Genomic DNA, 15,641 nt, shown 5'->3' with positions numbered 1-15,641 from the left:
ATTGAAGGTGTATTCCAATAATGCCTGGCTTAGTTTCTCCCTTAGACCCAGTCAGTCCCATGTAGTTCAGGGTATCTTTGGGGGCGATGATATACACACAGATCTCTGCTTCTCACGTGGTAGGATTTCAGGTGTGTGCAACTACTCCCTGACCTCTACCTTGAATCTAGTGGCTTGTTCTGTGTTCTGATCTTCAAGTACATTCTTTAGGTTACACAATATATCACCACATATACCTGGGAGAAATTCTATGTCAATCTGACTTTGGTGTGCACCTTTGCATGCCACTAAAATGTGATGGCTATTTAAGCATTCCTGTACTCTTGAAACTGTATCAGCTGCATATGCATGCATAATTCTTTCACTCTAAAACCCAGGGAATATCTAGTGTATCCTGTGGAAGAATGGTGAAGTGAAAAATGTATGAGTGGCTTATATGTTTTAGTAAGATGACAAGTTTGAAAGTTAGATTATCTCATGTATTCTAGTCCTGGTATTCTGCCCATGGGCTAGTTGTTCTCATACTCATGCATACACAGGTGCTTTGCATGAACACAGATAACCAAAAATAGAGCAAGTACATGATCAAGGGTGGAATAGTGATTGCAGACTAGAGGGAATCTAGTGAAGGGAATGCAGTGAATTTGATCAAAATTTCAGTAGTTACACGTTAAATCTGAAGAGGAATTGCATGAATATGAACTCGCACTGTGAAACCAAATTAATGCCAAATGCATGCAGACATGTGGAACCACAGCAATAATCAAACAGACAAATATACAATTGCTGAAGGTATATATGTATCATGAATATGTCTTTCTAAAAGGAATACATCAGATTATTGCTTAATCAACATGACACTATAAGATACGATATGCAATTTAGGGATGTTCAGAGCAGGTATTCAAAGTCACGTCTCTATTTAGAATACAAACATCTAATTTCTGGCACTATGTACACACACACCTGCACTCCCCCCCCCCACAAACAAACGCGCGCGCGCGTGTGTGTGTGTGTGTGTGTGTGTGTGTGTGTGTTTTGCTAACTTCAAGCATTTAATCATTTCTGTTGGGAAGCTAACATGTCATATCAGAAACTGTCAGCAAGAAGCAACTGGCAGCAGAGAATCATAATCGTCCATCTCTAGGAATAATCGGAGGCTTTCATGTAGATAGGCAGGATGTGGACACCAGCAGAGGGATGAAGGATCACACCCTACATGACACTGGTTGTATTTTTCTTTTTGATAATTGCAGTGAGGAATCAGGATCAATTACATTCTTTCCTGCTCATCCTCTTTCAGTTTCGCTGCTTCTGCTGCTGCATGTATTCAGAGGGAGACAAGAATGAGTCAGCAGCTCCTGTGTTCATTCCAAGGTAACCTCAGGATTTGCCTCCATTGCTAAAACTGAGATCACTGTCCTTATTGGTTCTTATTCTCCGATGAATTTGAATGCACACTGTCCTTCAATCAGAAGCAAGAAGTGCTTATAAAAGAGACACAATTGCGAGCACTTACCAGTAAGGCTCTGGCCATATTCCAGGACACACTGGGTCTTGGGTGTGGCTAAAGCCCGACTATACATTGGATAGGCAAGGCAGACTGCTCCTGACATGTACAGGAGTCAGAGCCTGTGGAAATAAGCAAAGGCAGGGATTTTTTCATTCCCAGCTTTATAAGTCCTAGTCACCTGCTCTGTCTCCTGTGCAGGAAGTAGCATCCTCCTTTTGAAGCAACTGCTTCTCTGTTAAGATTTGATATCTCTGTCAGATTTGAAATGCTGTATCATCTCTTAGCTCGGTAGTCCATTGCATACATTAATATATGATAGATGCTAGTGGAGTCAGGCTCCTTTCTTCACCCTGGGAGGACACAGTGGGAACTACTCTGGCATTGTCAGTGTTCACAAGAATACATAGAGTCTATGAATATATCATGCAGGGAAATTTGCTGCTGAGACCCTACCTGTCACAAAATGCAGACGTTCACAATATAATGTATTGCAGGATATTAAACAGTTATCATCCTGTTGTCATTTATACTCACAAAGTCAACGTTGCAAGCTTGATTTGCATTCTCCTTGTATTTTGGCAATGTCAGTGTTCACAAGAAACCTTAGAGCCTATGAATATATCACACAGTGATATTTGCTGTTGAGACCCTACCTTCGATCACAAAAAATTATAGTGCAGGATATTAAGATGTTATCATCCTGTTGTCATTTATATTCACAGATTCAACTTTCCAAGGTTATACTCCCAAATTCAACGTTGCAAGCTTGATTTGCATTCTCCTTGTATTTTGGCAAATACAAGCTGTAGTTCTTTTGTTCTTCTTTCCTAGTCATCCCATTCCTCTTTTTGTCATGAAGCCAGCCTTGAATTTTCTTTGGAAATCAGTTATTTACTAGTGCCGAGAGGATGGTGTTACATATTTCCCTTCTAAGATATTCACACACTAGATTCTTTGTTCTTCGTTATGATTTGTTTGTTTGTTTGTTTTTATGTAACTGTGCAGTTTTGTCTCTGTAACATCAGCCTCTGAATTCCTATAATACATTGGACACTAGATAGCACTGTTCCCACAAATTCATCTACCACCTCTGAATCTGATAGATTTTTTCTGCCTTCTCTTTGACATAGACTATTGATGCTTTCTGGGTGGGAGAGATGAAGTCAAGTAAAATCACACACAGTACAGCCAAGCCTGACAGGCATATAGAAAGAACTCTTCTGTACATTCTTGCATTATTTTCCAAATTTTGCATGATGGAACACCTCTGATTAGAGACATTTGATGCCAACCTTGAAAGGGTACATAGATGGGAACTTACGGGGTTTTGCTAGTGAGATCTGAGCTTGCTTTTCCAGCAAGGTTGAATAAGAGGTGATTAGACCATGGGCCTCATTACTAAGTGTTTTGAGGCATTTACACTTGTTTCTAACAAGTGGAGATGGTTGTAAATTTATCAATTTTACTGACATTTTTATAGTTCGTTCAGCTGCAATTTTCTAATTCACAGAACCAGGAGGATACGAGTGGAAATAGTGGCTGTATTAATGGCTTAGTAAGCAGTCAATAGAAGCTTCATCGTGCCAAGAAGTGTTAGAATGACATTAGTTTTTAAAGAAGAAGAGAGAACATAACTTTTCAGTATTCTGATATTTTGAAATGCAGGACATTCCTCAGTGTAGCTCTGATTCATGTACGAGGGATTACAAAAGAAGTGTTGAGATACTATGTTTTTATCTATAAAGCAGACAACCAAGTTTGGAAGTGATGGAAAAAAAGGATAGAGTCAGAGAAAGAAAATTCATGGAGTTATTGGTTGCATAATCACAATATGTGTGTGTTTTCTGAGAAAAATCCATCAAGGTACTTTATGTTTTCCTGAATATAGTCTACTCAACAATGTAGATGGGTATATCAGCAAGATCACTGTTCAAAATTATGTAGAACTTTGAAAAATTATTAGAATATACAATGAAAATATGATATTTTGCATCACTATCCAATTCTTGTAGTGAAGACATAGGTAGTGGATAGTGAAAATAAAATCCCTGAGTTTTAATGGACAGTTTGCTTAAAATACCTGGCAAATGCCATAACTGTTGTACAAATAGTAGATGGATTTTAAATAAGAAAAAAAACAAAACAAAGAAAAAACCAGAAGCTCATATTGGGGTAAATTATGACAGATGGGAGAAACAAAGGCATAATCCATTGCCATGTCTCATTTTTCCAACTCCATTAATCCTCTGAATGAATGTCTCTGAGTCCTTAGATGAAAGCTATCCAGGCAAAAAGCCTCTAGTTCCTTTATCGTAAGGCCTTATACACCTTTGTCTGCCCAGCCATCACTTCTTTCCTAGTGCTGGGATTAATGGCATATGCACCTTTCAATTACTGTGATTAAATGTGTGAGATCTTAAGTGTAGGTGTTAAGGCAAATGACAAACAAGCATTCAAATTAAAGGTATATTCCAACAATGCCTGTCTTTATTTCTCTCATAGACTGAGTATATCCCTTGTCATCTCTTGTAGTTTTGAAGGCTGTCAGATAAAACAGATCACGGCTTCCACACTGATATGATTTCAGGTGTATGGAACCACTAAGTTTAATCTATTGGTGTGTTCTCTGCTGTGATATTCACATATATTATTTAGGGTACACAATATATCACCATTCATACCAGGAGGAAACGCTATATCAGTGTGACATCGGTGTGCAACTCTGCATGACACTAAGATGTGCTGGCTATTTAAGCATAACTCTATATTTGCAATTGCATCAACTGCATGTTGATGCAAATTCTTTCACTATGAAATCCAGGGAACATTCTAATGTATCCTGTGGAAGAATGTTGCAGTGAAAAATGTTTGAGTGTCTTATATTATTTAATAAGTTGACAAAAGTGGAAAGATAGATTTTCTCAACTATTCAGGCCCTGAGATGTTGCCCATGGGCTAATATTTTTGCTCACATTCATGCATACTCAGGTACTTTACATGAACACAAATAAAAAAAAATAGAGTAAGTACATGATCAAAGGATGGCGGAGTAATTGCAGACTCTATCTATGATGGTAATGTAGTGAATTTGTTCAAAATATGAATAATCACACATTATTCCTGAACAGGAATTTTTTTACATTTTTTTAAATTTTATTTTACAATACTATTCAGTTCTACATAATAGCCACAGATTCCCTTGTTCTCCCCCTTCCTGCCACCCTCCTCTTCCCCCCAGCACACCCCCCATTCCCACCACCTCCACATAAAGGCTACCCCCGAGGACTGAGATCAACCTGGTAGACTCAGTCCAAGCAGGTCCAGTCCCCTCCTCCCAGATTGAGCCAAGCGTCCCTGTATGAGTCCCAGGTTTCAAACAGCTAACTCATGCAGCGAGCCCAGGACCTGGTACCACTGCCTAGATGCCTCCCAAACAGATCAAGCCAATCAACTGTCTCACCTATTCTGAGGGCATGATCCAGTTGGGGGCCCCTCAGCCTTTGGTTCATAGTTCATGTGTTTCCATCTGTTTGGCTATTTGTCCCTGTGCTTTATCCAACCTTGGTTTCAACAATTCTCGCTCATATAAACCCTCCTCTTTCTCGGTAATTAGACTCCCAGCGCTCCACCCGGGACCTAGCCGTGGATGTCTGCATCCAGATTCCTCAGTCTTTGATGGGGTTTCTGGCACAACTATTAGGGTGTTTGGCCATCCCATCACCAGAGTAGGTCAGTCCCGGCTGTCTCTCAGTCTTTGCCAGCAGTCTTTTGTGAGGGTATCTTTGTGGATTTCTGCGTACCTCTTTAGCACTTTGTTTCTTCCTTTTCTCATGTGGTCTTCATTTACCATGGTCTCTTATTCCTTGTTCTCCCTCTCTTTCTTGATCCAGGTGGGATCTCCTGCTCTCTTTCCCTTTACCCTCACTGTTCCTTGCTCCCACTTATGCCCAGGCTGTTCATGTAGATCTCATTAATTTCTCCGTCATCGGGTGATCCCTGTGTCTTTTTGAGGTCCTGTTTTCCAGGTAGCCTCACTGGTGATGTGAGTAGCAGTCCAGTCATCCTTGTTCCATATCTAGTATCCTCCTATGAGTGAATACATACCATATTTGTCTTTCTGAGTCTGGGTTTCCTCACTCAGGATGATTTTTTCTAGATCTATCCATGTGCCTGCAAACCTCATGATGTCATTGTTTTTCTCTGCTGAGTAGTATTCCGTTGTATATATGTGCCACAATTTATTTATCCATTCTTCAGTTGAAGGGCATCTAGGTTATTTCCAGGTTTTGGCTCTTACAAACAATGCTGATATAAACATAGCTGAGCAAGTGCTCTTGTGGTATGATTGAGCATTTCTTGGGTATATGCCCAAGAGTGGTATAGCTGGATCTTGGGGGAGATTGATTCCCAATTTTCTAAGAAAGGGCCATATTGATTTCAAAAGTGGTTGTAGAAGCTTGCATTCCCACCAGCAGTGGAGGAGATTTCTCCAAGTTCCACATTGTCTCCAGCATAATGTGTACTCAGTGTTTTTGATCTTAGCCATTCGGACAGGTGTAAGGTGGTATCTCAGAGTTGTTTTGATTTGCATTTCCCTGATGACTAGGGATGTTGAGTAATTCCTTAAATGTCTTTCAGCCATTTGAGTTTCATCTGCTGAGAATTCTCTGTTTAGTTCTATAGCCCCTTTCTTAATAGCACTGTTGGTCATTTTGATGTCTAATTTCTTGAGTTCCTTATATATTCTGGATATCAGCCCTCTGTCAGATGTGGGGTTGGTGAAGATCTTTTCCCATTATGTACGCTGTCGCTTTGCCTTGTTGACCGTATCCATTGCTCTACAATAGTTTCTCAGATTCAAGAGGTCCCATTGATTGACTGTTTCTCTCAGTGCCTGTGCTACTGGAGTTATATTTAGGAAGTGATCTCCTATGTCAATGCCTGTACAGGAAATTTTATGAGTATGAATTGGCACTGTGGAGCCAAAATTAATGCCAAATGCATGCAGACATGTATGGAACCACACAAAAAAATTAGGCAGACAAATGTGCGATTGGTGAAGGTATATATTTATCATGAATATATCTTTCTAAAAGGAATACATCTGATTAAGTCTTAATCAATATGACACTGCCAGCTATGATATAGGGATATTCTGAGCAGGTCTTCAAAGCACATCTCTATTAACAATACAAACATCCCATTTCAGGCACTATTTACACACACACACACACACACACACACACACACACACATGTATATATATATATATATATATATATATATATATCATATATATATATCATGTCACAACTTAATTTCAAGCATTTAATCATTTCTCTTGGGGAAGCAACCATGTCATATCAGAAACTGGTAGCAACAAGCAGAAACTGGCACCAGAGAATCACAATCGTTCCTTCTCTAGGCAGAAATGGAGGCTTTCATGTAGATAGGCAAGAGATAGAAACCAGCAAAAGATAAATCATCTCGCCCTATGTGCCACAGGTTTTTTTCCTTTTAATAATTGGAATGAGAACTCAGGATCAAGTACGTTCTTTCCCCTCTCATCCACTTTCAGTTTTGCTGCTTCTGCTGCTACATGTACTCAGGTCTGAGACAAGAATGAGTCAGCAGCTCCTGTGTTCATCTCCAAGGTAACCTCAGGATTTGCCTCCACTGCTGGAATTGAGTTCACTGTCCTTATTGGTTCTTATGCTAAGACGAATTTGAATGCACACTGTCCTTCAATCAGAAGCCAGGAGTCCTTATAAAAGTGACAGCATTGGTAGCTCTTCTCAGTCAGGCTTTGGCCATATTCCAGGACACAGTGGGTCCTGGAAAAGACCAAAGCCCGACTATATATTGGATAGACAAAGCAGACTGCTTCCGACATTTACAGGAGTCAGAACCTGTTGAAATCAGCATAGGCAGGGATTGTTTTATTCCCTGCATTGTAAGTCCCAGTCACCTGCTCTGTTCTCTGTGCAGGAAGTAGCCTCCTGCTTCTGAAGCAACTGCTTCTTTTTTAAGATTGATATTGCTGTGTCAGACTAGAAATGCTGTATCATCTGTTAGGAATATACTCCATTTCAGACGTTTGTATTGAAAAATACTAGTGGAGTCAGGCTCCTTTCTTCTTTATGGGGAGTACTATGGGAACTTTTATGGCATTGTCAGTGTTCACAAGCAACCCTTAGTGTCTATGAATACAGCAGGCACTGACATTTGCTGATGAGACACTACCTGTCACCCAAGGCATGCATTCACAATAAAATGTGTTGCAGGAAATTAAGATGTTATCATCCCGTTGTCATTTATCATCACAGATTCAACTTTCCAGGCTTGATTTGCAGTCCCCTTGTATTTTATTATATACAAGCTGTAGTTCTTTTGTTCTTCTTCCCTAGTCAGCCCATTCCTCTTTTTGTAATCATGCCAGGCCTGGGGTTTCTTGAAAATCAGTATTTAATGCTGCTGAGAGGATGGTATTACATCTTTACCTTCTAAGTAATTCGCACAACAGATGTCTTTGTTCTTAGTTATGATTTGTTTGTTTGTTTGTTGTGTAACTTTTCAGATCTTTTCTCTGTATCCTCAGCCTGTGAATTATAATGTCTTCTACACATTGGACCCTAGATAACACTATTCCTACAGATAAATCTGTCCCCTCTGAATCTGTTAGATTTTTTTCTGCCTTGTCTTCAACATAGACTATTGATGCTTTCTGGGTGGGAGAGATGAAGCCAAGTAACATCAAACATAGTACACCCATGTTTGCCATGTATATAGAGAGACCCCGCATGTGTATTCTTGCTTAATTTCCCAAATAGTGCATGATTGAACACCTCTGATTAGATACATTTGATGCCCACATCCACTGGGTACATATATGGGAGCCCATAGAATTTTCCTAGTGACATCTGAGCTTGCTTTACCAGCAATGTTGCTTGAGAAGTGATTATACCATGGGTTTGGTTACTAAGTGTGTGAAGGGTGTACACTTGGTTTTAACAATTGGAGATGATGGTAAAATTATCATATTTTATGAGGTTTTTTTTATAATGATATTAACTGCATTTTGCAAAGTAGCAGACCAAGGTGGTATTAGTAGAAATAATTACTCTATTAGTACATTAGTAAGCAGTCCATAGAAGCTTAAGAGTGCCAAGCAGTGTTAAAAGGACGTTGTTTTTAAGAAGAAGTTGTTTAAGAGAGAATGTATCTTTTCAGCGTTTAGATATGTTGATGTGCAGAACATTCCTCAGTGTAGCTCTTATTCTATGAATGAGGGATTACAAAAGAAGTGTGGAGATACTGGCTTAATCTTAATGTTTTTATCCAGGAGTCCAAAAAACAAGTTTGAAAATGGTGGACGAAAAAGGAATGCTTTAGAGATATGAAGTTTTTGTTGGTTGCATAAACACAATGTGTGTGTGTACTCTGAGGAATATACCTCAAGTTACTTTATGTTTCTCTGTTTATACTCTACACCACAATGTAGATGGATATATCGGCAAGCTATCTGCTCTAAATTATGAAGAACTTGGAAATATTATTGGAATATACAAATGAAAATATGACATTCTGCATTACCATCCACTTTGGGGACATAATGCATTGGTAGTGTGTTGTGGTAATATTGTGTACCCCAAAATATTTGCATCCTAATAAACTTATCTGGTGTCAGAGTACAGAAGAGCCACTAGACATAGAGGCCAAAAAAATTGTGGCACACACGCCTTTAATCCTAGCATTCTAGAGTCAGAAATCTGTCTGGATATCTTTGAGTTCATGGCTACACTGGAAACAGCCAGGCCTGGTAACAAGAGACTTTAATTCCAGGAAGTGATGACAGGGATCAAAAAGGTAGATAAGACTTAAAGACCAGAAACTAGAGTTGCTTAAGCTTTTAGGCTTCTAGCAGCAGTTTAGCTGAGATTCATTCTGGATCAGGACTCAGTGGCTTCCATTCTGAGGAAACAGGATCATTTAAGTAATTGGCAATGTGAGGTTTCTGTGGCTTGATCTGCTTCTCTGATCTTCCACTATTCACCCCAATTCCTGCCTTCAGGTTTGTTTTTATTAATAAGAACTTTTAAGATTTGTGTTACAGTTGGTATGTATAGTAAAATACCTGAAATTTAGTAGAAAGTTTACTTATCATATTTGGTGAAATCCATAAATGTTGTACAAACAGTAGGCAGATTTTGTCATTAAAAAAATTGAAGAAGGTCCTCGGGGGAGACCTTGGTCTGGAGAAGGTGGGAATGGGGTGTGGGCTGGGGGGAGGGGTGGGCGAGAGGGGGAGAACAGGGGATTCTGTGGCTATTATGTTGAACTGAATGGTGTTGTAAAATAATAATAATAATAATAATTAAAAAATGGAAGCTGATATTGGGTAAATTTTGATGTATGGGAAAAACAAAGGAACAAGACACTGCCATGTCTCACTCTGCCAACTCCATGAGATCTCTGAATAAATGTCTCTGATTCCTTAACGAAAAGCTATCCAGTTTAAAAGCCTCTAGTTCTTGTGTCCTTGGGCCTTATATACCTTAGTCTATCCAGCCATCACTTCTTTCCTAGTGCTGGGATTAATGGTATATGTGCTTCCCAAAACCTGGGATTAAAGGTATGAGATCTCATGTGCAGGTGTTAAAGTCAAATGACAACTGAGTACTAGAATTAAAAGTGTATTCCAATAATGCCTGGCTGTGTTTCTCCCTTAGACTGAGTCAATCCCAAGTAGTTCAGGTTAGCTTTGAATGCTCTGAGATACAAACTGATCTCTGCTTCCCCAGTGATAGGATTTCAGATATGTACCACTGTTGCTGGAGGGCTTCTCTCCAGGTTCCCCAAGCCCCGCAGTCCCACAATCCACTTATAAAATAATCACTCAGACACTTATATCACTTATAAACTGTATGGCCGTGGCAGGCTTCTTGCTAACTGTTCTTTTATCTTAAATTAACCCATTTTTATAAATCTATACCTTGCCACGTGGCTGGTGGCTTCCCAGCATCTTCACATGCTGCTTATCCTGGCGGTGGCTGCAGTGTCTCCCCTCAGCCTTCCGCTTCCCAGAATTCTCCTCTCTCCTTGTCCTACCTACTTCTTGCCTCGTCACTGGCCACCAGTGTTTTATTTATATAGAACAATATCCACAGCATACCACCACTTCCTGTCCACTATATTTAATCTATTGGCTTGTTCTGTGTTCAGATCTTCAGGCACATTATTTAGGGTACACAAAACATCACCACACATACATGGAAGAAACTCTATGTCAATCTGACATTGGTGTGCACCTCTGCAAGCCACTAAAATGTGCTGGCTATTTAAGCATACCTCTACTCTTGCAATTGCATCAGCTACATGTTGATGCATAATTCTTTCACTATGAAAACCAAGGAACATTATAATGTATAATATATAATTTTGTGAAAGAATGGTGAATTGAAAAATGTATGAGTGTCTTATATTATATGGTAAGCTAACAAAAGTGGAAAGATAGATTTTCTCTTCTATTCTAGCCCTGAGATGCTGTCCATGGGCTAATAGTAGGTCTCATACTCATGCATACTCAGGTGCTTTACATGAACACAGATAGCAAATAATTGAGCTACTACATGATTAAAGGATGGACTAATGATTACAGACTAAATCTGTGAAGGGAATGTAGTGAATTTGTTCAAATTTTCAATAATCACACATTAATCCTGAAAAAAAAAATTTATGAGTATGAATTGGTACCGTGGAACCAAAATTAATGCCAAATGCATGCAGACATGTGTGGAACCACACAAAAAATTAAACAGACAAATTGTCAATAGCTGAATGTATATATGTATCATGAATATATCTTTCTAAAAAGAATAGTTCAGATTATTGCTTAATCAACATGACACTGTAAGATACAATATATAACTTAGGAATGTTCAGAACAGGGCATCAAAGTCACATCTCTATTTACAATACAAGCATCCCATTTCAGGCACTATGTACACACACACACACACACACACACACACACACACACACACACACACACATATATATATATATATATATATATATATATATATATATATATATATTTCAGGTCAATACTGAATTTCAATTACTTAATCATTTCTCTTGGGGAAGCTATCATGATATATCAGAAACTGTCAGCAGCAAGCAGAACCTGGCAGCAGAGATTCACAATTGTCCATCTCTAGGCAGAAAAGGAGGCTTTTGTGTAGATAGGCAGGATGTAGAAGCAAGCAGAGGGATAAATGTTCATTCCCTAATTGCAAGAAGTTTTTTCCCTTTTAATAATTTTAATGAGAACTCTAGGATCAATTATGTTGTTTCCCTCTCATCCACTTTCATTTTCACTGCTTCTGCTTCTACATGTATTCAGAGGGAGACAAGAATGAGTAAGCAGCTCCTGTGTTCATCTGCAAGGTAACCTCAGGATTTGCCTCCATTTGCTAAATTGAGACCATTGTCCTTATTGGTTTTTATTCTGCAATGAATTTGAATGCACACTGTCCTTCAATCAGAAGCAAGGAGTGCTTATAAAAGCGACATCATTGTGAGCTCTTACCAGTCAGGCTCTGGCCATATTCAAGTACACAGTGGGTCCTGGGTATGACTAAAGCCCGACTATACATTGGATAGGCAAGGCAGACTGCTCCTGACATGTACAGGGGTCAGAGCCTGTGGAAATCAGCAAAGACAGGGATTGTTTTCTTCCCAGCATTATAATGATTCCCTAGTCACCTGCTCTGTCTCCTGTGCAGAAAGTAGCATCATTCTTCTGAAGTAACTGCTTCTTTTTTAAGATTGATATTGCTATGTCAGACTTAAAATACCATATCATATGTTAGGAATGTAATCTATTTCAGACCTTATATATGACAGATGCTTTTGGTGTCAGGCTCCTTTCTTCACTCTGGGAGGATACTGTGGGAACTGATATGGCATTGTCAGTGTTCACAATCAACCCATAGTGTCAATGCATATATGACGTAGTGACATTTGCTAATGAGACACTACCTGTCACCCAAGGCATGCATTCACAATAAAATGTAGTGCAGGATATTAAGATTTTATCATCAGTTGTCATTTATCATCACAGATTCAGCTTTCCAAGCTTGATTTCCTTTCCTATTTTATTTTGGCCTATACAAGCTATATAGTTCTTTTGTTTTTTTTTCCTAGTCAGCCCATTCCTCTTTATGTCATTAGGACAGGCCTTAGCTTTGTTGGAAATCAATTATTTACTGGTGCTAAGAGGATAGTTTTACATATTTACCTTGAAAGTAATTCACACACCAGATTTCCTTGTTCTTCCTTATGCTTTTTTTGATTGTTTTATTTGTAATTGTGTAGATCTTATTTCTCTAATCTCAGCCTCTGATTTCCTATTTCTGATAATACATTGGATTCAAAGTAACACTGTTCCTATGAATTCATCTACTACCTCTGAATCTGTTAGATCTTTTTCTGCCTTGTTTTCTACATAGACTTTTGATGCTTTTTGGGTGGGAGAGATGAAGTCACATAATATCAAAAGTAGTACTCCCAAGCCTGCAAAGAATTTAGAAAGACCCTATGTGTACATTCTTCCTTTATTACCCAAATAGTGCATGATGGAACACCTCTGATTAGTGACATTTGATGCCCGGTTCCAATTGGTACATATAAGGGAGCCCACTGAGTTTTGCTAGTGAGATATGAGCTTAGTTTATCAGCAAGGCCTCATAAGAGGTGATTAGATCATGGGCATGGTTACTAGGTGTTTTGAAAGGTCTACACTTGATTTTAACAATTTGAGTATGTGGTAAAATGATCAATTTTACCAAGATTTTATAGTGCTGTAATCTGCAATTTGCAAATTAACAGAGCCGGTTTGGTGGTGGTGAGTACAAATAGTAGATATATTAATGGCATAGTAAGCATTCAATCGAGTTTAAAATTGCCAAGAATCATTAATAGACTTTATTTTTAAGAAGAAGAAGAAGAAGAAAAGAGAAGAAGAAGAAGAAGAAGAAGAAGAAGAAGAAGAAGAAGAAGAAGAAGAAGAAGAAGACAGACGACAAAGACGAAGACTGAGGAGGAGGAGGAGGAAGAGGAGGAGGAGGAGGAGGAGAGAGAATATAACTTTTCAATATTCCAGTATTTCGAAGTGCCGGACATTCCTCAGTGTAGCTCTTGTACCATGTATGTCAGATTACAAAAGAAAAGTGGAGGAACTGGGTTGATTCTAAAGTTTTCAACCAGGAGTCAAACAACCAAGTTTAGAAGTTATGGGAGACAAGGGATATCATCAGAGATAGGAAATTTAAAGAGTTATGTGTTTCATAATCACAAATTGTGTGTGTTCTCTGAGGAATATCCCTCAAGTTACTTTATTTGTATATGTTTATAGGCTAAATCACAATGTACATGGATATATCAGGAAGCTAACTGCTCTGAATTATGAAGACCTTGGAAATATTATTAGAATATACAAATGAAAATATGACATTTTGCTTTCCTATCCAATTCTAGGACACAAGGCATAGTGAGTGGATAGTTACAGTAAAATACCTGAGTGTTTTTGCCGTTTCCTTAACGTTTTCAGCAAAATCCATAACTGTTGTAAAAATAGTAAATGGACATTTAGTTAAAAAAAACAGAAGCTGATATTGTGGTAAATTCTGATAGGAGAAACAAAGTAATAAGCCACTGCCATGTCTAACTTTGCCAACTCCATGAATTTTTTGAAGGCATGTTTCTTATTCCCTAGCCCAAAGCTATCCAGGCAAATAGCCTCTAGTTCAAGTCTCTTCAGGGTGTATACACCTTTGTCATCCCAGCCACCAATTCTTTCCTAGTGCTGGAATTAATGGCATAAGTGCTTCTCAAATACTGGGATTAAAGGTGTGAGATCTCTAGTACAGGAGTTAAAGGCAAATGACTACTGAGTATTAGACTTAAAAGTGTATTCCAACAATGCCTGTCTTTGTTTCTATCCTAGACTGAGTCAATCCCATGTAGTTCAAGGAGGCTTTGAGGCCCTGAGATACCAAGAGATCTCTGCTTCCCCAGTGATAGGATTACAGGTGTGTCCCACCACTTCCTGTCCTCTATGTTTATTCTAGAGGCTTGTTCTCTGCTCTGTTTTTCAGGCACATTAATTGTGGTACACACTATACCACCATGCGAACCTGGGATTCACACTATATTTACCTCACATTGATGTGCACCTCATCATACCACTGAAATGTGATGGCTATTTAAGCATATCTCTACTCTTGAAATTGTATCAGCTCCATATAAATACATAATTCTTTCACTATGAAAACCAGCGACCATTCTAATGTATCCTGTGGAAGAATGGTGAAGTGACAGATGTATGAGTGGCTTATATTATTTACTAAGTTGACAAAAGTGGAAAGTTTTTTTTTTTCTCAATTATTCTCGCCCTGAGATGATGTCCATGAGCTAGTAGTTGTTCTCATATCCATGCAAACTCAGGTGCTTTACATGAACAAAGAAAACAAGAAATAGAGCAAATACATGAAAAAAACAATGAGTAGTTCTTGAGGACTATTTATAATGAGGTGAATGTAGCAAATTTGTTCAAAATTTCAATAATCACATTTTACTGCACAGGAAATTGTATGAGTATGAATTGCAATTGTGAAACTGAAAGTAATAAAAAATGCATGCAAACGTGTAGAACCAACCAAAAATCGAACAGACAAATGTGCAATTGCTGAAGGTATATATACATCATGAGTATTAGTTTCTGAAAGGAATATATCAGATTATTTCATATAATAACACTTTAAGCTTTAAGCTATTATATGCAAACTGGGGATTTTCAGAGCAGGGCTTCAAAGTCAACTCTCTATTTTCAATACAAGCATTCCATTTCAGGCATGTATGTAAAACCACACATATGCATGAATGTGTGTGTGTATATATATACTGTTCTTGTAAAAACTGAATTTCAAGCATTTCATCATTTCTGTTGGGGAAGCTAACATGTCATATCAGAAACTGTCAGCAACAAGCAGCAACAGACTCCAGAGAATAATAATCCTCCATCTCTAGGCAGAAATGGAGGCTTTTGTGTAGATAGGCAGGATGT

The 15,641-nt window shown here is 38.5% G+C and overlaps 2 protein-coding genes across 2 annotated transcripts in view; both read left to right on the top strand.

Moving 5' to 3' along the window:
- Positions 1-4,268, top strand: part of LOC107400294 (uncharacterized) — a 44,966-nt gene extending 40,698 nt beyond the window's left edge. Inside the window, exon 12 of the mRNA XM_076544071.1 lies at positions 1,304-4,268. Coding sequence (XP_076400186.1) covers positions 1,304-1,406 — 103 coding nt within the window. The 3' untranslated portion in view covers positions 1,407-4,268. The remainder of the gene's footprint in view (positions 1-1,303) is intronic.
- Positions 4,269-13,538: 9,270 nt separating this feature from the next.
- Positions 13,539-15,641, top strand: part of LOC143267163 (uncharacterized) — a 50,140-nt gene continuing 48,037 nt past the window's right edge. Inside the window, exons 1-2 of the mRNA XM_076544064.1 lie at positions 13,539-13,723; positions 14,523-14,607. The gene's annotated coding sequence lies outside the window, so the exon portion shown is untranslated. The remainder of the gene's footprint in view (positions 13,724-14,522; positions 14,608-15,641) is intronic.

Source organism: Peromyscus maniculatus, chromosome 1 (genome assembly GCF_049852395.1).
Source record: "Peromyscus maniculatus bairdii isolate BWxNUB_F1_BW_parent chromosome 1, HU_Pman_BW_mat_3.1, whole genome shotgun sequence".
In the NCBI taxonomy this organism is placed as follows: domain Eukaryota; kingdom Metazoa; phylum Chordata; class Mammalia; order Rodentia; family Cricetidae; genus Peromyscus; species Peromyscus maniculatus.
This window is presented reverse-complemented; position numbering and strand designations above follow the sequence as displayed.